Here is a 25,681-nt window from a genome sequence, read left to right as displayed (position 1 = left end):
ACAAGATAGTACGTCTAAAGGCTTATAAACATTGTGTAGTTTTGTGTTACGAAAAACCAACTTTTACTCAAGCATGTCAGAAAGTGTTCTGAAAATCTGTCTGAACTAACATTTATAAGCGTAATTCCATGGCCATAAGTAAAGAAATCAAAATAAGTATGTTTCCTCCAGACTTTTCTGTTGTTTACTGATTTTTGTAAAGGAGCACCATGGGTTACAACGATGTTATTTTCTTCAACAGGTTGTTCCAGATACTATGTTATACTAGTTGAGATTGTGAAGAACCCAAACATTAATTCCTCTCATCGACCATATCGTCTTCTTCTGCGAGTTTCTTCAATATCTTAGGCCTAGATGCATAAACCTTCCACTACGTGTTTGTTTTCCATTTAGGTTTTCTTAAAATTGCTTTATTATTCAAACCATAATATTTCAATCAATACATATAACTTATAATTTTTAACTAATTGCATTTGTTACTTAAACTGGCAATTTACGAACAACACATTCTGTGAAGAAACATTTAACGTGTCCTCACGTAGGTTGGTGTCTGTTCCTACGTGCTTCCATTCCATAGACGTCCGAGTTTTTCAGTTGTGTCTCGGAAATCGAGAGAAACCTTAAGTTTTTCTGGTATTAAAATTAAGCCAATAAACACCGATTTCTGGCGAGGTCAATATCACATTAACCAAAAAGCGACCTTCTGTCAGAAATTTTTCTAGAATTTGGCTCTAAATCAAGTTAAGCCTCAGAATGACAACCACGACATGAAAAGCATATGTGAGTTATGTATGACGTTTCAGTGTAACACATTGAAAAAATACTTTCAAAAAGCCTTGATCATTTCAGAAAAACAGAAAATATTGGCATCTACCTTTTGGAAGTAATACTTATTTGTAATTTGCCAACGTTTTTGAAACAGCAATTAAATCAAGAGAACAATCAGTTTCCAAAATGTACTTGATGCATCAAGAAACATTACATACACTAACAATTATAAAATTTACCTCTTATGTATGGCCTGGGCTAGAAATAAAATGATGTTATTGTTTCTTTGTTAGGCATAGCTATGTTTGCGTGGAAGGTTTCTTCTCTTGTGAAAAATAAACATTAGTTTAAAACTAAACAAAAACATAGTATTTATTTGCGTTTCTACAACACTTATATGTTACAAAACTTTGAAAGCAAATTAATAAATTTCTTCTTTAAATGAATTTAAAAGTAATATAAAGTCTTCATGACTCAATTTAATTTATTCATTTTTGTTGTCTTTTTGCGAAATGTACGCCGGGTCATGAAATTATTTACAATTATATTTAACAAGGTTAACCCTTTTATGACATTAATTCTCGACTTTAAATAATTAGGCATTATGGAATTGCAGTTTTTGTTTTTTTTCTGATATCATTTAAGTTCCTCAAAGGCGACTTGATCTGAATATCATAGAAAAAAAAAATAACACTGTTATACCTCGCGGCCGGGGGTTAAAAATCTTAACTAATTGTTCAATAACAGTTTGAACAAAACCTGAAAGGTGGCTAACAATATTCATGAGATGTAATATAATGTAATATGATTTCTCTTTCTAAACCAAATAATTAATATAGAAAATACGGGTTAGCATAAAATTAACTATTCTAAAATCAAATAAATAATTGTTTATACTGAAATTCTCATATTCATTCAGAATTTCGGAAAAACATAAAATAATTATTACACACTGTTTAAGATATAATACTGAAGAGTGAATAAGATTGGTCCACTATATAACAGGAGTTTCGATTAGTAAACATTGAAACATAATTCTGAATGTCACCCAGACTTACTGACTATATTTTAAAAACATATATTGGTCACCAATAAAAACACAAGAAAAGCTATCTTTATTTAGCAATACAAACCACAATGTGTGTGTTATGTCAGTACGATGGAAGATTGACTATACTGAAGAGTTGTACAATCTGAAAATCCCTGAAGTCTGAATAATCTGTGAATTTCAGTCCGAGAAGGCGTTATGTTATTATATTTAAATTTTATAGCGTCATACATTCCTTGGGCAAACAGTGTTCTACCAACGTGACTAGTCGTTCCACTTTCCGATATATCATCTGTCCTGCTATTGAAGAAAGTACTGTCCACTTTCATACACTAAATGCAAAATTTCTCAGCGATACAACACGTGCCAATACCATGAAACTGTTTCCTCGTCTTCCTGCACAGCTGATATGACACTGTCATATTAAGTCTTACCTATGTAGTTAACGAATCCTGATTCGTCTGTCAGAAGCAAGTATTAAATAATGGGATTAATCACCCCACTTGGTCGTTCCATTCTTCTTTAACATTTCATATTGTTAGTGTTATACCTACCTTTATATAAAATTCATTCGATTGAAAGTCAAAATTACCAAAACCTGACATTGACATTTGGGTATCAATCTAGTTTGTTTGACTAGAGTGTTGGACAGATTGAAAACATTTATTTATTTGTAATATTTTCACGTAAAGACGAGCGCCACAATTTTGGGAGTAAATGTTTACTCATCTCACGAATTAAGAAAAAACAACAACAATCAGTTGCGGTATTTTCACTGGGTGATTTGTATAAAACAGTAATATGTCTCATGAATTAGGAGTAAAATATATAATTAACAAGAATGAAAATTTTGATACTGTAAGACATTCAATACAAAATATAACAATAACTTGAAGGAAGTGATTGACAAATTAGGAGTCGAATTGAAGCTGAGACATACACATGTAAAGTAAAAAATAATAAAATTGCTATTTATATAGCGCCCTCTTATACTTAAACCAAAGGCTTTTCTTGTAAGTCTTGTTTGTTTTTTAATTTCGCGCACAACTACACGAGGGTTCTCTGCATTAGCCGTCCCTAATTTTACAGTATAAGACTAGAGGGAAGGCAGTTGGTCATAACCACTCATCGCCAACTCTTAGGCTACTCTTTTTCAAACGAACAGTGGTATTGATTGTGACATTATGACGCCCCCAAGGCTGAAAGGGTGAGCATGTTTTGTGTGACGAGGATTCGAACCCTCGATCTGAAAATTATGAGTCGAATGCCTTATCCATATGGCCATGGTGAACCTTCCTGTAAGTCACTGATGTAGGCGACATATTTTCCGTGTAACAAATAATTTTAATATTTTCTTAAAACTGTCGAAACTAAACGCTGAAGTTCTACAAGTTTGTTTTAAACACAATATGTCTTATTTATTTGAACTAGCTGACATACCTTGTAAACACCTAAATTAAATACATGCACGTTAGTGTCTGATGGGACAATTCCATTTTATTTTTTCCCTCCTCTCTGCCCCACTTCCCCAGTGACACAGCAGCATGTCTATGGACTTATAACGCTAGAAATCAATACTCGTAATTGGCAGAGCACATATAGTACATTGAGCTTAATTCCTAGCTTCATTGTAAATTTTCGTAAAAGTAAAAACCCTTGCCGGGCCCGGCATGGCCAAGCGTGTTAAGGCGTGCGACTTGTAATCTGAGGGTCGCGGGTTCGCATCCCCGTCGCGCCAAACATGCTCGCCATCCGAGCCGTGGGGGCGTGATAATGTGACGATGAATCCCACTATTTGTTGGTAAAAGAGTAGCCCATGAGTTGGCGGTGGGTGGTGATGACTAGCTGCCTTCCTTCTAGCCTTACACTGCAAAATTAGGGACGGCTAGAACAGATAGCCCTCGAGTAGCTTTGTGCGAAATTCCAAAATAAAAAACCTTTTAGTCTTTCAGTGCTAAATTGTGGACGGCTAGCCAATATAACTCCCGTGTTGCTTTACGCGAAATTCAAAACAAACTAATGAATTTTACAGAAATTCAAAAGAAACGAAGAAACCAGAGTTCATCAGCTGCCTGAATTATGATCTGTATATAACACTGAAAAATCAGTTATGTACAATTTAGTGAAATGTACAAAAAAATATATCTTCAAACCAAAATAACACAGTCATTATAGTCTGATAATCGATCGTAATGCGACGCGTAGCTTTCGATTTAGACCTTTTCTGAAACACAATTTCGACGCATGATTAGGAATGCTGTTTGTAACACTAGAATTAGGTGTAGAATTTTGGGAGAAAGCGAGTGGCCGTGATGTAAATGTTAAAAGAAGCACCTTAATTGTAGTATTATTAGAAATTATTGACAATTGTAATTGAATTTCGTTTCGTGATGCTGACAGGTCATTTTATTTATAGCCTGTAAATAATATTAGTGAATTCATTAATCTTTTACTTGTAATGTTTTTACTTTAAATAAGCGGTTGCACAAATAGTAATAATTAATAATGGTGATACTAATTTGGAGTGGGTAATAATAATTATTGATAATGACCAAATGTAACCACACAACTCATGGTACAAGCCAATATTTTGTGAAATAAAATTCAGTGTTTAATTTATGAACTGTGATGTACAACATTAATGAATGATAAAAATGATCTAACAAGGTGACTTTAAGTGTGTGTTTCAATACTGATAATCATTTGCGAACTAATATTGAGTTTAATATGTTTTTTTAAGTAACGGAATAAACTTAGTCTGGTAATACCAGTTGTTATATTTTTAAGTTTTTTTATTATTTAATCATTTTAATGTGTGCTCTAAGCAGTAACTTGAATAGGCGATGAATCTTAAGAGATTATTTGTTGCCTAGGCTTAAAATATATAAAACTAATCTTAGTATTTTTTTAACTGCACTTCTAATAAACTTAAATAAAGGAAAGATAATCTAGGTTTCACAAACAAAGTGTGAGTATTATAGAAGAAATATAATCTTTTACCAAGTTGGATAGAAATTTATTTTTAGTTAATAAGCTTTTTGTAATAATTATGAAGCAAAAGCTACTGTAAACATAGGTAACTAATAGCAACCAAAATTAATTTTGCGAAAGTAACTCCTCTTAAAAAAATTAACATTACGAAGTAAATTTAATATTCTATGGACTTAAATTGATAAATATTATACACTGAACATGGAATATAAATAAAACGTTCTAAGGGTTAGACATCTACCATAATTATATGAAATAATGAAAACAATTCTGGAAAAAGTGTTTCAAAATATAGTTATGTAACTTGTATTAAGTTATAGTATTTCTCTGCACTATCTAAATTTAGGGTTTGATCCCAACAGCAGATAAATTTCAGAGGGACCACCATTTAGTTTACCCTCATGTAATCATATTTCAAATTTTTCTATAAATTTGGTGAAACACTTTATTTTAAGTAAAGAAATTTTAAAGTAATATAATTTCCTGAAAAAGAGCTAGGACTTCACAATATATTTTTAGAGATGCATATGCATGAACATATTGATGTGTGAATGTTTTTAACCCTTAAATAGGAGCCATCATCAATTTATGCTCCTACCCACTACATTCATGCAGTTTAAAGGTTAAAGTCTATTAGATTGCACTATAAACATTATAAATACAAAAATGCTTTGCTTCTAAAACTGTGCCAGTCATTTTTCCATCCCAACTTTATTTCATATTTGACAACCAAGTGTAAATTTTTAGATTCATTCCCATTTAGTTTGTTGCTTAGGGGTGTAGACTAATTGACAAGTTACCAACTATTCAGTTGTACACAAAAGTAGAGAAAAGGAACGCAGGATAAACGTAAATAATTAATATATTTTTGCAACTGCTTTATCACATATCATTCTTTTTTTCAGTTTTGAAAATGTGCTAACATTCTGTATTAATCTCCAGTATTTCATGTATTGTAAAGTATTGTATTAGTTTTGAAGGCTTGATGATTATTGATAGTGTTCATTCATATAAAATTAAGAACGTTGTATGGTTTTCTAAAACTTGTAAATGTTTTGCTTGGATACTTGAATCACACAAGTGACTATCATATCTTATTCGTATCTAGAAAACACAAGTGACCAGTATTTCATTAAAGGAATTTACAGTTTTACACTGTTTGATTTGTGTAGGAGGTAGCATATATATTTCTATATATATTTGATATACATTTTGGTTCAAATAAAATACAGTGCATATTTCTACCAGTCTACATGTTTTTATCTTTCCAGCGTTTCTGCATGTATGTACATATTAGCATTAGAAAAAAAATGGAAACAATGGAAGACCAAAGTGAACTGTGGTTATGAAGACTTGACTTCTACGTAATGAATACAAAGTTTCTAAAACTTGTGCGATGGATTCCTCAGTTCAGTCACTTAAACAGCAATGTTGTGAAAGTTTTACTAGTGGTAATAATTATAATATGTATAATTCTACCTCTGCGTTGTGCTTCTGGCCGTGGATACAGTTACGCTACTGTTTCTCATCTTGAAGAGGATGTTTATGTGTGTAACAGTGAGGAAAAAGAAGGCTCAACCTTTTTGCAAACTTGTCCACTAATTCCTGAACATTTAGGTAATTTTGCTGTGTAAACATTTTTAAATATAAATTTAACATGTTTATTATCGATTTTTTAGGCTACAAGTAGATAAACCAATACAGTAACTACATATTTTGTATTGTGTAGAGAAAGCTAAAATAACATGCAGGATTGTGGGTTTGATTAGTCTACAAACTGAAGAGTGGAGAAAAATGATATATGTGTGTGTGTATTGTCTGAAGAATAATTTAATAAAATGGTTACTTGTTCCAAAACATAACAAGATAACAACAAGGTTCTGCTGTATTTACCTGTGTAAACCTAATGTGACCAACTCACAATGGTTCAAAGATAAGTGTAAAGGCTTTGATACTCATGGTTGGCTCAATAGAGATAGCCCATTGTATATTCTGCCCTTAACCAGAAACTAATGTGGTAAAATTTGCTAAAGTGTCCCTTAATTATATCAGCCTCTAAGCCTTACTTGTTACATTTGATTGGATAAATATACATAGCTATTTGAGAAAAATGTACTTCGTTCTCTCCAACGTTTTTCAGTTTTCTATCAACATAATGTAATATATTTTATTTGTTATAAATTGTTTTATTTTAAATTTAAACTAAAGCTACCTACAAACAAAAAGAAATTAGGACAATGAATGAATGTGAGAACAAATATTTTAAAATTTTTAAAACATGAGTATGTTTCTCAACTTTTGTGTGTGTTTTATAAGATTATTATATAATTATTACTTGTATAAGTCTGGAAAGATGTATTTTAAATAAAAGAATATAGCTGGATATATTCTAGAGCACTTTGGTGTTTGCTAATATTTAATGCTTGCACATTGATATTTTTTGAAATTTTTATTTAACATGCTTTTCACAGTTGTCATGATAATGTACACCTTTTTGGTACTTTTGAAGACAAATTGTTATGATGATTGTTTGTTACCGTGTTATTCTTAAGTGTACATCACTACACTCAATATTTGAAGTTTGTTTTTTTTCTTTGTATAATCTTGTTGTTTTTTTCAGAAATATATTCTTCTGTTAAAACATCTGTGAATGAAACGTATCTGAAGACCCTACATGAATTACTGTCCATCACGCCTGGTGGTCAGTGGGAACGAACACACTGCAACTTTCAACATGTGCAACCCATCATGGTGAACGTCAACGACGTTTTTCAACATGACAACACCCATCCTCACACAGCCCGACTCACCACTGTCTTCTTAAGACACCACAACATCAACGTTCTTTCCTGGCCCTCCAGATCACCAGATTTAAACCCCATCGAACATCTTTGGGACGAGTTGGACCGACGTCTGTGACAGCGACAACCTCAACCCCAGACTCAGCCTCAGCTTGCAGCAGCTTTACAGGCTGAGTGGACAGCCATTCCACAGGATGTGATTCGTCATCTCATCGCTTCCATAGGCAGGAGATGCCAAGCAGTTAGTGATGCTCACGGGGGGCATACTCGTTATTGACGTTGAGTGACGTTAAACTTCAACTAGTGAGCGTGGACTTCGCAGACTTTTAATGTTCAGCAGTGAATGTGCAAAGTTTCACACATGTCATACAGAACTACCCGGAATAAACTTGTTAACAATTTGTCTGAAATTTTGGCTTTTGCGTTTCTTTTTTTGAAGAGTATATTTGAGCAGGGATCAAAATGTACATGCAGTAACCTTTTAGAAATTGCCATTCTAAATGGTATTTTGTTTCTGATATCAGGTTAATCAAATATTCATTTTACACTAATTACTAATTTAGTAAAAGTTCATGGTTGATGAGAGTGAACACTAGATGGCAGTACACAATATCAAAAAAGATAAGCACTTCAAATGTTCTGGATATCAGAAAAATGCAATATTCAAACTGCATGATAAACAAATATATTTTAAGTCATTACATGAATATTACTTTGCACTATGGCTTGTTAGACTGATGTACTAAATTCACAGATATTTAAGTACAAACGCTTGTAATCCATGGATTATAGTCGGAATTCTTTCTCTGATATACTGATTTTTAAACCTTCCAGTTTTCATTGGACAAGTATTTTTATCATTTGAACACCACTTTGCACTTGGACTTGTTAGCATAAAATTAGACTAACATCTGAAGTACAAATACTTTTCTTATACTTTTGATTTTTTGTGTTAAATGGGCTTATACATCTCAGTAAAAGCTTATCTTACACATATATAAATCAGAAATATAGTCAACATTTCTTTTTCAGTACAGAGTCAATCCATTAGACTGACTGTATACATTTTAAGTTAATAAACTGTTTTTTTAAAAACCTTTCAACCCTCACTTTATGCTTAAGTGTTTTTTTATTTTTAAGTAAATAAATTTATTTTAACCTATTGAAATTCAGTGTTATTCACAAAATTCATATGTACTTATTTTTATGATTCATTAAATTTTTCAACATATTTCTGGCTCATTTCATTTTACTGTGAGCCCTTACCACATATAACTAGTTAACTGATGTGAATTTTCAAGAAACATCACATTTAGATATTTTAAATATACAAATAAGTTTCAATTATTTGTCAGTAATTACATTTTTTAATGAAAAAAAAAGTAAAAGTCGTACTTACCAAAGTAAAACGACAGTCTAATTTTTTTTTAATTGCCATTTTAAAGATTTTAGTTTGATTTAACGGTTCATGAAAATAATGTCTAATAACTAGGAAAGAGTTATTATTAATGTGGTTTCTTATCATGTATACAACCAGCTGTTTTTATGTTTTGTAACTGATATCAATATTAATAATCTCATACTTTATAAACATATATAAAATGTTAAATAAAAACACTATAATGTGACATATGGCAATTGTTTTATAAATTCTAACGAAATATTCATAAACAAACTTAGTATGAGGGTAAATTCAACGGAGAATGACGATAAAGTAAAGAAAACAATGATAATCGTAACATTTAGCTCAACTGATAGAATGTTAGAAAATATGAGTATTACAAAGTTCACATACTATCATGTGTTTTTTATCCATTTGTTAGTCCTGGTAAAATGTTTATCTAAAAATGTTCAATATAAACATCTATGTATTCATCTTACTTAACCTTCCTGCATTATTTCAGTTCTTCATGGAACTTTCAAATATTTTAATATATGTTTTTGTAGAAACCTGCATACTAGAAACAAGTTTCTCTTCTACATTTAGTATGTTTAAACTGCTTACTTCCACTCCTTTAACTCTGAAGCTCAGTATATTGTTGTATGTTCTTTGCATGGTAATATCACTGTATATTGGTTATTTAGAAGGAGAAGGCCAAGGAACTGCTCTACGTTGAATACCACTATATTCAAGCTGTTGTTTCCTCGTGTGACAGAACCTTAATAATAACTCTACAATCAGAAAGTCCTCAAACAAGGGTCCTACTCGGATAACCCAAATTACTGCTCTTTCTTGGGTCTGTTAATAATAATTCTTACACAAAAACTATAGTCAGATGTTACACTATACAGTTGAAACGAAAACCTGAAAATATCCAGTTCTGAAAGATGTGTTATGTACAGTTATACTGCCATTCAGGATATTTAATGATTTCATATAGTTTTCTTTGTTCAGGATACTGAACAAGGAGTATTCGATCACCCGTTGAGAACCTTGTCTGTCTCGTTACACTATGTTGTTTCATTCCAAAGCTGTTCCCAGTCCAAAATCTAATTCATACAGTTTCAGATAACCTGGTGATAACCATAGTCTTGTAATTATGAGATTCAAATTACAAAATTTAGAACTTCAAGTGTTTCATTTGGCTTTATGTGTGACATAAACAAATATAAAACTAAATCATGTTTAAATGTGACTGCAATTTTTGTTTGTAGCTAATAAATGGTAAATAATTTAAAACATTTTGTATTTTTATAAGTACTTACTGGCTCAATTAATAAAATTATACTTTAATAGCTTAAATATATGAAGAGACGTAAATTATGTATCAATTTTATTCATTCTTTGTGAGTGTAACTTTGACTTGTGTTCTCACGTAACAAGATGTTTTTAATTTACATTTTTTATTTCCGTTGGGATACACTTTTTGAGATCTGGCTATCAACGATATAACAATATGAAATACAAGGTTGTGGAAAGGAAACAAAGACCGTTGTATACATGGTTGCTTGTAGATGTTAAACCCAAGTAATAAAAACAGTTGGAGGAGGTGATAACCACACCAGTTTTGGATTTCTAAACAAAAGTATATTAAGTTGTTTATATTTCATTATAATGTTGAGTAATGTTAAATCTGTGCATTTATTTCTGTGAGAATGTCTTACACAGGAATAGGTTCTTAAAGTTGGATACGTATGTCTAGTTAGTTTATTTGGTAAAACCTCATGTGTCATGAAATGTCCTGATCTAGTTATAAACATCTTGTGATACTTTTTATGACAAAATAAAATTTAAAGATGTCCAGTATAATTTTATAAAAAAAACAATGTTAATAATGATGAAACATAAATTATTGTTGAAAGTTATGTGAGTAAACCTAAAACAGATAACACATGGAGAAATTCACCGTCTGTTTGAGTGCTGTTACTGAACTGTGCAAAAGCTGAAAATACAGTTTATTATACTGTTAAAAAGTGTATTAATAAATCCTAACGAATTACAAATAGTGGATAAAATATATGTTTCTTCTATATGGACATGGAAATTTCTTTTTTCAGTTAAGCAATATCTATAATATAAGCCTTTTCTAACTGTTAAATGTCTTTCATGTCCTCTCCATATGGAATCATCCAGTTTTGGTATTTTTTTTAACAGTAATCATGAAGGTATCACAGTACAAGGGACTGGGAAATAAAAATATTATTGATGGATAAGCCAAATTAGGAACAAATATAAGTTTAATGAACAAAATAAAAGTTTTATTCTCGGAAGGTGTCATCAGTTTTTGTTTTTATTTACTGAACTTTAAATGTTTGTACCAACTGTAATACAACATGTACTTAATGTTTGTACCTACTGTAGTATAACACGTGCATTAAATGTTTGTACCTACTGTATTCGCCTGGCATGGCCAGGTGGTTAAGGAACTCAACTCGCAATCTGAGGGTCGTGGGTTTGAATCCCTGTCGCACCAAACTGTCAGTCATTGGGGTGTTGTAATGTTACAGTCCACCCCACTATTTGTTGGTAAAAGAGTTAGCAGTGGGTATCGATGACTGGCTGTCTTACCTCTAGTCTTACACTGCGAAATTCGAGACAGCTAGCACAGATAGCCCTCGTGTAGCTGTGCGCAAAATTTAAAGAAAAACAAACCAAACCTACTGTATTATAACTCATGCTTTCAGTTTTACGGTAACTCAAAAACAAATTATCCAGCTGTGGTATTTCTAGTTAAGAGGAACAATGGTAAACAGTTAAACTATTGCCGCGTGACAAAAAGCTTGAAGATTTGTCTGGACGGAATGAGAAGAAACAAACAAGTCTAGTAAACACAACTAAACATTGTTTATTTAATTTTATTATATGTCTTCGGTTTGAGTAGATGACACTAAAAATGACATTTAAGTGAAATACCCATTGGCAGATTGGTTTGGTTTGTTTGAATTTAGCGCAAAGCTTCACATAGTCTATCTGTGCTAACCGTCCCTAATTTGGCAATGCAAGACTAGAGGAAAAGTAGCTAGTCATCACTACCCACCGCCAACTCTTGGGCTAATTTTTAGCAACGAATAGTGGGATTGATCGACACATTATAAAGGGATAGTGGGCACAAATAACAGTCTTGTGCCTGAATTATCTCTGTTACATGTCACAGTTGCAAAGATTGATCGACACATTATAATGCCCCCACGGTTGAAAGGGCTCACATGTTTGGTGTGACAGGGATTAGAATCCATTGGCAGACACCGAAGTACAGTTATTTTGTTTTTACAAATAGATGGCCCAGCCTGACAAGGTGGTTTAGACACTCGATTCGTAATCTGAGGGCCGCGAGTAGCTTTGAGCAAATTTCAAAACAAATCTAAATCACAAATAGGCTGTAGTTGTTTTAGATCAGAAATGGACTGCATTCCTCAAAAAGTAGAACAAAATCTGTCTGAAAGCGCAGAACTAGAACTGCATTCAAATTTCTAATGTTATATGTAGAGGACTAATAAGAAAAAGGTACACTAAAATGCAGAATTTAATTTTTTTCTTGAAAAACGGTTTTTCCCGCAGAACAGTCAGTTACACTTACGAACTAGAGGTACGGAGAATATTGGCGTACGGAAAATAATTGTTTGTTTTTGAATTTCGCACAAAGCTACTCGAGGGCTATCTGTGCTTGCCGTCCCTAATTTAACAGTGTAAGACTAGAGGGAAGGCAGCTAGTCATCACCACCAACCGCCAACTCTTGTGCTACTCTTTTACTAACGAATAGTGGGATTGACCGTCACATTATAACGCACCCACGGCTGAAAGGCGAGCATGTTTGGCGTGACGGGGATGCGAACCCGCGACCCTCAGATTACGAGTCGCACGCCTCAATGCTCTTGACCATGCCGGGCCCTCCATAAAATAATACTATCTCTGATTTACCACCAAGATTGTTGAGAAGAAAGACTCACCACCAGTAGTCTAAGAGTGAAATGTTTGCATTGCTAAAACTTAAAGGGCAAAGTTGAACAAAGACAAATATCTAGTGATATATACATTAATGATTTCATCTAATTTTATCTGTTTTTAAAACCTGAACTTAAAATAAAATCTTAGTCAATTAATATGGTGCTACGTTACAATTTAAACAAAACTAAAGTTGAAATTAAATTTCAAAACTCAGATTAACTACATTTTGAATCTTTTCAGTTAAACAAGTGCTTTTCAACCATATCACTTCTAGAGGTAAGTAAACTGATACATCACATATTTCAAAAGTTTTTGTGTACTGTATCTAATTTTTGTTTTCTGTACACGAGCCCACATTTTGGGGGGAGTATCTCTATGCCACCGTTTACTAGGTTATAAAGAATACTGTGGAAATCGCAGACTATTCAAAGGAGTCTCTTTAGTAAAAATAGTTTGAGAAACTTGTTTAAGCATACAATTTATTTCACTAAGTTGAAATTAAAAACACAAGATCCCCTGAATATAAAAGAAAAGCAAATTAATAGAATGTTGAAAAGTTAGATCTGTAATACTTTTTTACAAGTGGTGGGCAGAGTACAGATCGCCCATTGTGTAGCTTTGTACTTAACTTCAAAAAAACAAACGCTTTATTGTAAATTTTGAGTATTTTAAATCCTTATGAAAAATATCTGATAATATCGTAAATAAAAATCTCTTGCAAGGAAAAATGACTTTACATACAAAACAAAAAAAAAAAACAAGTTGCGAATTAAATACACCTTAAATTCAAGATATATGGTCACTTAGGCTTAAACCTTACGTCAAAGCTGCCGCTGACACTCATTCACTTCACCAAGAGCAAAAAAAAAAAAGTTTTATTTCTGGATATCATGTGCTACCTTCTTTGCAATAAAAACAGTGAAGTATTAATTAAAAATCCACATATTATACCCTTTCAAGTTAGTGTTACTTGAGCGAAACTATGCATTCAAACTAAATATTTTGACACTGAGGCCATAAGTTTTAAACAAATGACGTCTTACTTAAAAGGATAGTAGGCACAAAAACAGTCGTGTACCAGAATTATCTCTGTTACATGCTACAGTCGCAGGGAGTCTTCCAAGCATAAAGTCAAAGAGCACACTCTACAGCTATTTTATGAAATTGTGAATAAATTCATTAACAAGCAAAGCAACACAAACTGACTTTTACACAGGACTTCAAGCCTTTCTTCAAACTGAAATTCCTTTACACAGGATTGCTGTTAACTAATCTATGCGACCTAAGGCATGGTCATCAGCCCTGGATTACCCATTAAACAACATATTCACGTGCTTAGGGCACCAAGGGAAAGGGGTGGAACCACAGAGTTTTTCCACTAGCTGTCATGCCCTTAACTCTTTCACTGCCACACTCAACTTTAGTTTATTGTTTTGTGATTGTCCTTATCTGTTGTGTTTGACTTTACTCTGCATTGTTAAAAAAAGGATTTCTTGGTTTCAGTGAGTGACTAAAGTTTCCAGAAATTACTAAACTATGTGTCTGAAGTAAGAAGTCATTGACTTGCGAAATATTACTGTAAACAGCAGTTAAAATGTTGATAAAACTTCAGGTAAAAGATGATCGTATCTTATGATGTAATGTCCGACCTTGAAGATGAAATATTTTTCTCACTCATTCCTTCTTTTGTGGCTAATTAATTACAGGCAATGGAACTGTTTTGTTTTACCTTTGACTACTGTATTCAGTCACATCCACAGAAAAATAAGTTTAATACCATAAAAACATAAATCAAACTAAATGGTGCCATGTGGGCAGAGACGTGGCGAGTTTCATGTTTTTTCCGACTTCTGTCTTCGCATGTTATATTTATAGGCTTATATTTCAAAATGTAGGGGTCAGTCTTACGACAATGCTGCTGACATGTCTGGGCGTTATAAGGGGATGCAGCAAAAGATTTTAGAAGAAAATAATATTGCCATATATGTGTCCTGTTCAGCCCATTCACTAAATCTGGTAGGCCAAAATGATGTTGACTGCTGTCAAGTGGCAATTAATTTTATTCTCTACAATGCTTTGGCTCCATACATTTTTATTTCAGCCTCAACCAGCCGGTGGAAAATTCTTAAAGCTGATCTTGGAAATGAAAGTTCGTTATAATCCCTTTCTGCTTCCAGATGGGAGGCACATGCTATGGCAACAACGGCAATTTTGAAGCCTTTCTTTAAGATTTTAGAAGTTTTAGAATGTCTAGTTGAAGACCAGTCACAAAAGGGAGACACTAGAAAAGAAACAGACAATATTGCAAATAAGATGCAAGAGCTAGAATTTGTTTTTATGTTGATTATGTGGGATGAGATTTTGTAAAAGTTTCCTGAAGTAAGTCATGTTCTGCAAAATAAGGATGTCAACTTAGAAACACGTGCAGATATCTACGGGTCATTAGCTGACCAACTCCACACTTTAAGGGATGACCGTGAAAGATTTGAAGCGGTTGCAGAGGAAACATTATCAGTTGTTGATTACAGTACAACTCAAACTCGCAAACGTGTCAAAGAGAAGGTACTCATTGATAGAGATGCACAAGAAGTAGATCTGAATCCCAGAGATAAATTTCGTATCACCACCTTCTCCTCAACTGTTGTCAAACTAGAAACCCAGATGAGAAATAGCAAACAATTTTTTCTAAGTGTTATGCCAGATGATGTCACTTCATCTATTAAAACTGAAAGGAACTCTCAGTGTTCCCAAAAGCTTATTGATGCTTACCCAGAGGACTTGGACACAAACCTCTCTGACGAATTTCAGCAGTTTCACTCATACGTACACAATACGTTCAGTGCATCAAAAACTGTAAAAACCAGATTCAGTCATTTTCTCAACTCAAGCGTATTAAAAATCCCAACAGAACAACTACGCAACAGGATAGGCTGGATTCCTTGTCTCCGCTAAGTATAGAAAAAGATTTCTAACGCCAAATTAGTTTTGAGGACTTGATTAACAGGTTAATATCAAGACAACTCACTTCGTATATGTCCTTTAATAAAAGAGTTTTTATTACAACACGTAGAAACAAGTATTAATTTAAAACATTCATTTTTTTTGGAAAATAGACAAAATGCTTATAAACTTTTATTCAGATTTGGATTTCTACGTAAATTTAAGAAACACAGAACATTAAAATGATAAAGTTTCACTAAAGCATATATATATGTATATATCTATATAGTTACAACTTAAAGATAAAAGAAAGAGAGAACACATAAAACAATAGTTTGTAAAATGTTGCTGTTGTTTTAAGTGTGAAGTTACACTATGGGTTACTGCGTTCTGTCCACCTTTTCAGTTTAATTATTCCTTCTCACAGTCAATGTAATATATATCAGTCAACAATCACAGTAACTTCGATGCATTCCACAGTTTCAGAGTGTTTAACAAATAAAAATCTCACTTTAACACTTGTCCATCAATATTTCCACAAGAAAACTGCTTCTATGTCTATTTTTAAATTTCATATTTCCTTGCTATTGAGTAATTAGGCACTGTTTGTTTCTTACACTAATTTTATAGCAGATCTCTTATATACAGCACATAGAGAAAAATAAAGTGTATATTTATATATAAGTAAAATAATATTAATTCTTCAGATCATATGCAAGATCTGTTCTTCAAAATGTTAAGTGAAAATAGCTTTTACAGAAACATTTATTGCTTACAAACAGTTCTTTGAAAAAAAAATTAATTGTTTTAAGCCAATTTCTGTGGATGTAAGAAGCGTGTACTTTAGTAACACTATGTAACACAAATTTTGTTCTCGAATAGTATGTGTTATTTCTTAATTGTTTATGTTGTAAAAGTACAGAAAATGGCCATTATTCCCTTCAAACTTTGCTTTTGCGACCTGGATAATAAAATTAAAAATTAACTTATTTTCGATAAAAAAACGGATTTGCACATTTTCATTTACATAAGGTCTGAATAAAACAACATATGAATTAAGATTTACATGTATTTATACTAAAGTTATGCAAAAATGTTTAGAAGTGAGTAGTTTCTCAAGATTTGCGACTGTAATGTAAATCACTTTCACGAATCTTACAGGAAGTTTTTTTTAATTCCAAATTATGTTCCATAATTACTTGCAAGTCAAATATGCCTAATATATTTTATACTAATTTACTAATTTTCAGTATATTTGAAGGTCAATCTTCAAATATAAGATTATTATATTCACAACAAAGTGTCTGGACAGCATTTTCTGTGCAAGTGAAGTTTTATAAGTTTCACATAAGAATATAATTCAAAGTTTTATTTTATTGATTTTTAGAATGTTAAATGCCAGTGTCACAAATTTGGCTTTGCTGTATAATATATTATTTCCATGAGAGATGAAAACTTCTGCATCCGTCATAAAGAAATATATAAATATATAAAACAGCTCAAACTTGTATAAATTCATTTTATTCTTGTGTATTAGCCTGACCAACTGTTGGGCACGTTTCGCAATAATATAGGAGTTCAAACTGAAAGAATTAGTTACATTTGTATCATGAGTGAGGATGCTTACTCATACGAAAGGGATAGTACTCTCCGTAAGTTTCATTTGCACGTTGTGTCACACAGTAAACGAAAATAACACCTGTGCGTTGCTGCCATCTATTGATTTAAACAATAAACTGTTTTTGGTTGTTTCTTTTGGAATTTCGCACAAAGCAAAGATGTAAATTTAAAACAGAAAACAAGATAATCTGTTAGCATGATAATATTCTGAAGCCTGGATGGTGGATTTCTGTTTGGTGGATTGGTATTTTTCAATTGGAAAGATGTAAAACACTGGCTAGAGATACCAAAGTACAAATGTAGTTATCCCTAATTTACAACTATTAATCAAAGGCAGAACAACCATTCAACATCACATGTTACCTAGGTGACCAGTTTGATTAACCTTCAGAGTTTTAACGCTTATAAAGATAAAAAGTATATAACGTTTTATCTTGCAAACTGTGGCTAGAACATTGGATCATTTGGTGGGCAAACCAATAGTTCCTGCCATGCATTAATTATTTCAGAATAACATATCTGTACCACTAAGATCGATTGTAACTCACTCACTATCTTGATTTGGATAAATGTAGATAATACTGAACTTAAACACATTACGGAAAGAAGTAGTAAAAATACCTTTTTTTTGTATTGCTAAGTATAATTAGCTATCTGTAGTGTACCCAACTAGGGTGTCAAAACGCGATAATTAGTGATATTAGTTTATTTTGAATTTTGCGGAAAATCAGAAGATGGTTTTTAGGTTAAGCCTTCTCTAATTTCAAATTAATAAACTAAAAAAGTTACCTTCCACCACCACACTGACTACTCCAGTTGAATAACAAGAATATGCTGTTACTGTTATAACGCACCTCACCTACGACCCTTTGCGAGTCGCAATTTATTATTAATTCCTAATATTTGCGGTAAGTGAACACAAAAAAATAAAACATTGGATTTACAGTTCGACACGTTAATCACTGAACCACGCATTATTCCCAGCCTTATTTTTACAGGCTTATCGCTGAAATACAAGGATGATAAAAATAGTGTTAGTCAATGTTTAATATTTTAATTTTGGCTCCAATGTGTAACATTTTAAAATTAAACATTTCTCTCTTAGTAATAAATATTTTTAAAAAGCTATTTTAAGATAACATATTTAAGAGATAGGCCTTTTATGTGGAAGGAAACAAAAGAAAATTCGTCGCATGTACTAAAGATTTGAATATCGAGAAGCTTCAATAATTCCATAATTACATACCTGTACATTTGGGAGTGAAATGTGAACGATTTCTTTACAGGATGAAATTATCTTATGCACTCTTATGCACTTATGCAATGACATTATTTTATACGTTCTAAAACAGCTAAGGGGTAAACGTATATATCTGTTTTATATGTATGAGAAAGCACAATCACTGTTATTAAATCATGTCCATAGATTCTCAAAGGTCATATTTCAAGGAAAATAAGTATCAGCTGACCGGTATTGATTGTGCAGACTTATTAACTCTATAAGGTTTCAGAAAATATTTGTTAGTAAAACGTATAATCGCCCCACTAACCATTATAAATTATCCTAGTCGATAAGGCATGATTTTTGTACATGATAAGTGTACAAATGAGCTGCTGGGATAAGGTGGCTAACTTCTCTATCGGAATTTGTTCGAGTTCATCAGTGCAACTGATAGTGACACGAGTTATCGAGCATCTTCAAAGAGCATCCTGTACACAATCAGTCAGACCATTTATTTAATACCCTCTTATTACAGGAAGATGTTATCCAGTGAAGCGAGATGTATCTTTGTGTTATCACTTAGTGAAACAATGTTCTGACTACTGGCACGTGCTTATGTTGTATAGCATTCCTTGTGCCATGCCAAATAGATAAAGCGCACTCCCTTCTAGGGTTAAGGTTATGGATGCTCTTTAAGAGAAGTCAAAGTGTGTAGTAGATGGCGTTGAGTAACCATCACAGTTTTAGCATATCAGCCAAAAAATTAAAAATTGCTTTGTAAAGATACGTGCGAATTCCGAAACAAATACATGTATAATATCAGTACTTTAAACCAGTGCGATAAGTATTGTTCTGACCATTATGCCATAACTAATAAAAGTGTTTTCTCTACGTGGATTTAGAGTTACATATAGTCCCATCCATTTTTTTTCAAATACATACACATATTACATCACAGTGCAAAGTATAGCACGATTAGTCTGTGTGCAAGATGTTTGTCTTTGTGACCAATACAAGTTCGTCAAACCCCACAACAAGTTATTTAGTATAAAACACAACCTTATAAACCTATTCCTGGTTGGCTTTGCTGACTTGTCCAGTTTCTATTTTAATTTTATGGTACAGCTAGAATCTAACACTTGTATTAAACTCCGATTGACAAACTCTCATGCTCATTATTATTGCCTTTGTTAACAGTCAGTACTAAATAATAAATTTTAGTCCATTTTGTCATTTCGATTTTGTAGCTGGTTTTGTTTGTTTTTGAATTTCGCGCAAAGCTACACGATGGCTTGCAGTGGAAAACTAGAGAGAAGACAGGTAGTCATCACCACCAAATCTGGTAGCTATTCATTTACCAACAAATAGTATGATTGACCGTCACATTATAACGCCCTCACGGCTGAAAATGCAATCATGTTTGGTGCGATGGGGATGCGAACCCGCGACCTTCAGATTACGAGTCGCACGCCTTAATCTTCCTGGCCATGCTGGGCCTACAATCGGTGAAGGGTATTACGAATGTGAATAAAAACATTTTATTAACACACAAGGAAATAGTTTATAAACAGTTATTTAAGTTGTTCATGTAAAGATAAGAGTAAGAAAATTTTAATAATTCTTTCTCACTTTTTGTTACTATCTTTTTTTAAATAATTAAGATATGAATATTCTAATGTTCTGTATTTATAAAATCTTTGTACATAAGTAAATAAACGTTCATAGTTATGTTGCATTATTTTCCCAAGATAGAAAATCTAAGAATAGACGTTTTAAAGAAATTTACATTTCTATAGTTTGAAATGTGAACAGTTTTTTAAATAACATCTACGAAAAAAGTCAGCTTAGTTTTCAACAGAATACGCCACTGTTTAAACCGACATCATCAGTATTTATTTTCATGGTCAGTGTTAAAGTGGTGACAGAATGTGCGTATATAAAAGAAGGTTTTTATATTTTACATTGAGTTTAAGTTGTACATATTGTATAGTTTACTTGTACACGTTGTATCAACGTTAAGTTTTTCTTTCTTTCTGAACTTCAATATAAGTATGATTTATGAAGCTATAATTTTGTTTGTTTCAGTTTCTTACATATATACATCTACTCGCTTACATTATCACGAATAACCATTCAACATTCCAGTCTATGTTTTTCACGTCAACAAGCCAGGAATGACTTTTTCTGCTTCATTCTTTGGTCGCAATTGCTTTCCTTGCGTGTTTTGCGAGTTTTACACAGTACACAACACACTTGAATTCAACTGTCAGAGACGTCTGTACCCGATATGGCGAATTAGTCGTCAATGGTTTAATATCTGTTATTCCAGATTTGTAATCAAGTTCAAACTACTTTAAAGGTACTAAATATCGGGTTTCTATACTTTTGGTGGTGAGGTTGAAGATACTTCATTATTTAGCCTTGCACTTAACAACAAACAAACAAGTTCTTTAATAATAAACGTGACCATTATAGCGAAGATTTGTTTTTGGTTTTAAAATGTTTCTAAAACACATTTTCACTTTTAAACACTCGAAATTCAAGACAGTTTTCCTCATTGAAATATTTTGTGTAAATGTAATTAACAATATATTTTTAATTTAAAACAAATCAACAATGGGTTCTTTTCCTCGGAGTTAAGTATCAAAGAAACCACAACATGTATTTAAGTGAGATAACAATATCATACTGTGGTCTTTACTCTGACACAAATTAGAATTCAACGCTCTTATTGGTTTATTAAAGTTTTATTTTCTAGATAAAAGTATTAGACAGTTAAACAAATACCGAAAAGAAGGAAACCACAACAGATTCAGATTATTAAATCATAGGTAATATGTAAATGTTGGTCCGCATCAGTTGTTGAGTAATCCGTCTAAGCTGCAATTATAAACATTAAAATAATTAAATTCTAACGTGAATTCACTCAGAACAAAAACAAATGCATTGCATCATATATCAGTCAAAATAATTAACACTATATATTGGGGGAAAATAACAAAATTCTGACCAATTTTAAAAATTAAACTATATCATTTATTTTTTAATATTTCGACCACATAAACGTATGCACCTTAGTTTCGTAGCCATAAAAATTAAAAGTTTAAAACTGTTTCTTATATGAGACTATTTTCGTTATTGGATAAAACAAAATGTATTTTTATTTCAGATATTTGTGTTTCATTATATTAGTTGGTTTAGTTTTGATACATTTGTTTAATATTTCTCCAGTGATGTATTTCATTCTTCAATGCAAAGTGTTGCTATACATATATATATATATAGTTATAAGTGTATAGGGATAAATACAACATCTGTTTCTTTCGTGTACATTAAACATATAAAATTAATTGTTTCAGAATTACTATCCTAAAATGTACTGTAACTGAAGCCTTATAACGAGAGTTAACTATGTCATTTCGTCATAGTATTTTAACTGTGGAGTACCTGATCAGACTATGTAAAAAAATACAGGTTTTAAAAAGTGTTTTGTTATCTTCGTAATAGCATGTTAAAACAAAAATCTGAAGTAGAAATATTAAAATATAGCCTTATAATTTCATAACATTAAAAATCTGGAAAATAAAATTATAATTTTATTATTAACTTTCTACACTACGAAAATATAATAAATATGTAAACAACATTAAATAGGTTAATTTATGAAAATCTTCATAATATTCTTTTAAACGCCTGATATACTTTACTAAAATTGAAGTTCATGATATGTGAATAGTTATAATAAGCTCCAACCGCTCGTTATGCAACGCGTTAGGTTATTTGAAAGTATAACCCTTTTTGATGTTATTATAAATAATAATGTTTATGTACTTTTTAGCACAAAAGATGTCGTAGTTCAGTGGTAGTTGTTTAGTTTGTTTCTAAAATATTGGTACATATTAACCGTATTAACTTACGTCTTCAGACACATTCCTGAATTATTCCAATGAGTAAAGATTCTGGATTCTCTCCAGCTGCTTCAAAATTGTCAGCGATACAGTTTTTGAATTGCTGCAAAAATAGATAAATAAGATTTAACGTTATGAAATGTTTTATAAGAGGAAAAGCTTTCATAATTGTATAATGTATTTGTCTAAAGCCTTAAAGTAAATTTTATATTCGGCACATATATATCACATAACTCATTCTTCAGTAGTTTGCTGCAACTCAAGCATTTGGTTCATTTCACACAAAAGTTAGTGGAATTATGAATGCATAAAAATGGAGTCCTGCAGAACATATTTCAAGAGTTTTTAATATTATAGTTCTATGTATATTTAACGAAATTAATAGCTATATTGTAATATCATAGTTTTACATTTTTGTGCCTATGCTTAATCGAAGTTTCCTACCATGATATCTATCTTTAACTAAATTAATAGTTCCCTTCAAATTCCACATTTCTCCGATATTGCAAGTATCATTAATGAAATTAATAGTTAAGTATGATTAGATAAATAATTAAGCTTAAATAGAACTTTCGAAAACTGACTTCACAAAATCTGAAAAACAATAGTGACTGTAAAATTTTGTTAAGGTATGAGTGGTTCCATTTTACACGTATTACAGAGAAGTCTTAATATAAACAAAAATTAAAAGGACTTTTGGATTTACAAAATAAAATAATTATTATAAAATACAATTCCAGTATAATTAAAACTGAGTTATATTGGATAGGGTATCGAGTTTATATTCTAAAAACAGGGTGGTTTAAAACGGACAAGACTTAAACCCGTATTTAGGGTTGAAACTATGCCTCGCTTTTCGAGTGACACAAGTCTCAAATTTTATTCTGAAGGCGATGTAGTTACCACCACAATAAAATTGTGTCCTTTCCGTACTCTAGAGAAACTAGTAATTTTAGTAACAATGAGATTATAACACACTTGAAATATAAAAGAAATGAACTCTACAGATATGTTTCCAACTTAACTTTTTCGTACAACGTATTGAAATAAATTTTGATTATACAAGTAGACATGAACCACAATTTCATGATATTTAATTATCACCTGCATTTTCGCTTCTTGTCCTTCATCACAGACTTCACTCCAAAATACGTCCAATTTGTCTTCAGAAACTACATTTTTTTTACAAGTCTCAACTGCATCTGGAAGCTTGAGATTAAAAACACTTTCTGTTGCATCAACGTTAATAAAACATTCTACATTTTTGTGACATTTAACAGTAAACCTAAATTCATATCTTAAGAACGATATAATTGTTCTAAATTTTATTTTAGCAATTTTAAATTATGCTCTTTTTGGTTCTTTAAAACCAAATTTTAAACAATTTATGAATAATTTTCACGATGTTCAAGTGCAGAAATATTTTTAAATACTTTCCTAACATATTTGAACACTGTCGTTATAAATTTTCATTCTTAACATTTAATTTTATTGCGTCAAACTTGCCCTCAATATGAATAAATTATTAAATACCATTCGTATATCAAGAAGTCTTCATACTGAAGAGAATATCTGTCAATTACAAAATAAAACATTGTTTCCATAAATCGTAATGAATTAAAGAAAAAATGATTAGTTATAACACTCCAAATACTTACCCAAGATGCCTTTCTACCAAATATTTTTCTCTCGCACTTTCTTATCTCGTTCATTTTTTCAGGATTTTCCTTATTCTTCTCTGTATAAAAATTCGTGTTTGATTTACTTTAGAAGGATATTTTCGTCCTGTTACATGCAAGGTTACGTAAAAAATACTTGATTTAATAGAAGGAAGAAGTTATACTATTTTCCCCCAATAACTGATCTTAGCATTTAGACTCATATAGAAGTGTACAACTTTAATGAAATTTTTCCAGAAGCTCATTAAGAAGACAAGTTTACTTCAATAATATTCTCTTTCAGTTTCTATTGCTTTGTTTTTTATGGAAAAATACAAAAAGATACTATTTATTCAAGTAATACGATTAATTAATATCTTATATAGTAATAAATATTGAAAATGAACTCACTACACATCAGTTGACAACCAACTTCTATAGTGTCGCCTTTGGCCATCGCCAGGCTTACGAGGACAACAAGAGTTAGAAACAAAACTTTCATGTTGACAATATTGCTGTTTTCATGAAAATCTCAGTTTAGAAAACCCTTTTTATATCATTTATTCAACATATTTCAGCCAATAATTTAAATTAATTTCTTGTTAACATAAATTTGATAGCATAGCTTGTCAAATCTCCAGCAACCATTGCAAGTATCTTTCATAGATTGGACGAACCGTGTTTGCTACAAACCAATAACAGAGTGATCTTTCTAAATTATGAGACTTCCATTCATATAATAATATCACGTGGCTCACATCTGTTCTTTTACACTTTCATTCCTTGTAGAAGCTTCACTCTGTTAGAGCGCGTTATACATATTACAGCTTTAATATATTTTCGTGAAAAGACTTACATCTAATATACAGCAATAAATGGTATAATACAGCAATAATATTAAATGGTATAAATATACAGTTTTGTTCTGTTGAGAACCATATGAATTTTCTTTGGTGTCCTATAAACACTCTTTGTGTTTAATACAGTTTACGTTTTGGAGTAACCGTTTACCTGTTTGACGTTATAAATCCTTCTCTTTCTTGTTATTCCTAAAGCAGATATTTTAACATTAAATGCAAGTAATGAAACACGTATATTTAACACATCTTTTGTTTTGAAAGGTAAGAAAAACAAAGTCTAAGTTTCTGTAGGAGTGAAAATAAATTTAACTTAGCATTATTGTGCTTACAGTAAAAATGAAAAACAAATTTCCTGAGCTCAGCTACAGAATTAATCTACTTTTAGAAACTTGCTTTCTGTATTCAAGATCGTTAACCATTAGCTCAGCACACACAAACAAACACAGACGTCAGAAATGGGAGTACGATCTGCCCCAAT

The 25,681-nt window shown here is 31.7% G+C and overlaps 2 protein-coding genes across 2 annotated transcripts in view; one reads left to right on the top strand and one right to left on the bottom strand.

The window, feature by feature from the left end:
- LOC143227385 (uncharacterized) overlaps positions 1 to 25,681 on the top strand; it is an 89,689-nt gene that overhangs the window by 19,131 nt on the left and 44,877 nt on the right. The window lies entirely within an intron of this gene.
- Positions 21,509 to 24,911, bottom strand: LOC143225347 (uncharacterized). Its single transcript, XM_076454572.1, has 5 exons — positions 24,755 to 24,911; positions 24,344 to 24,423; positions 23,790 to 23,894; positions 22,695 to 22,788; positions 21,509 to 21,657 (listed from the first exon to the last, which is right to left on the bottom strand). The coding sequence occupies exons 1-4, from the start codon at positions 24,843 to 24,845 to the stop codon at positions 22,699 to 22,701; spliced, it is 366 nt and encodes a 121-aa protein (XP_076310687.1). The 5' UTR covers positions 24,846 to 24,911; the 3' UTR covers positions 21,509 to 21,657; positions 22,695 to 22,698.

The sequence above is a fragment of the Tachypleus tridentatus genome, chromosome 9, assembly GCF_004210375.1.
Source record: "Tachypleus tridentatus isolate NWPU-2018 chromosome 9, ASM421037v1, whole genome shotgun sequence".
NCBI lineage: Eukaryota > Metazoa > Arthropoda > Merostomata > Xiphosura > Limulidae > Tachypleus > Tachypleus tridentatus.
Note: the sequence above shows the minus strand (reverse complement) of the source record. Positions and strands in the feature narration are given on the sequence as shown.

Bases quoted from the DNA above. Each gene is read 5' to 3' on its own strand.
- LOC143225347 (XM_076454572.1), bottom strand. From the start codon at position 24,845: ATGAAAGTTTTGTTTCTAACTCTTGTTGTCCTCGTAAGCCTGGCGATG. The intron at 24,424-24,754 runs GTGAGTTCATTT...ATTTTTATACAG, and splicing joins TGGTTGTCAACTGATGTGTA to AGAAGAATAAGGAAAATCCT. The intron at 23,895-24,343 runs GTAAGTATTTGG...TTTAATCTCAAG, and splicing joins TTGGTAGAAAGGCATCTTGG to CTTCCAGATGCAGTTGAGAC.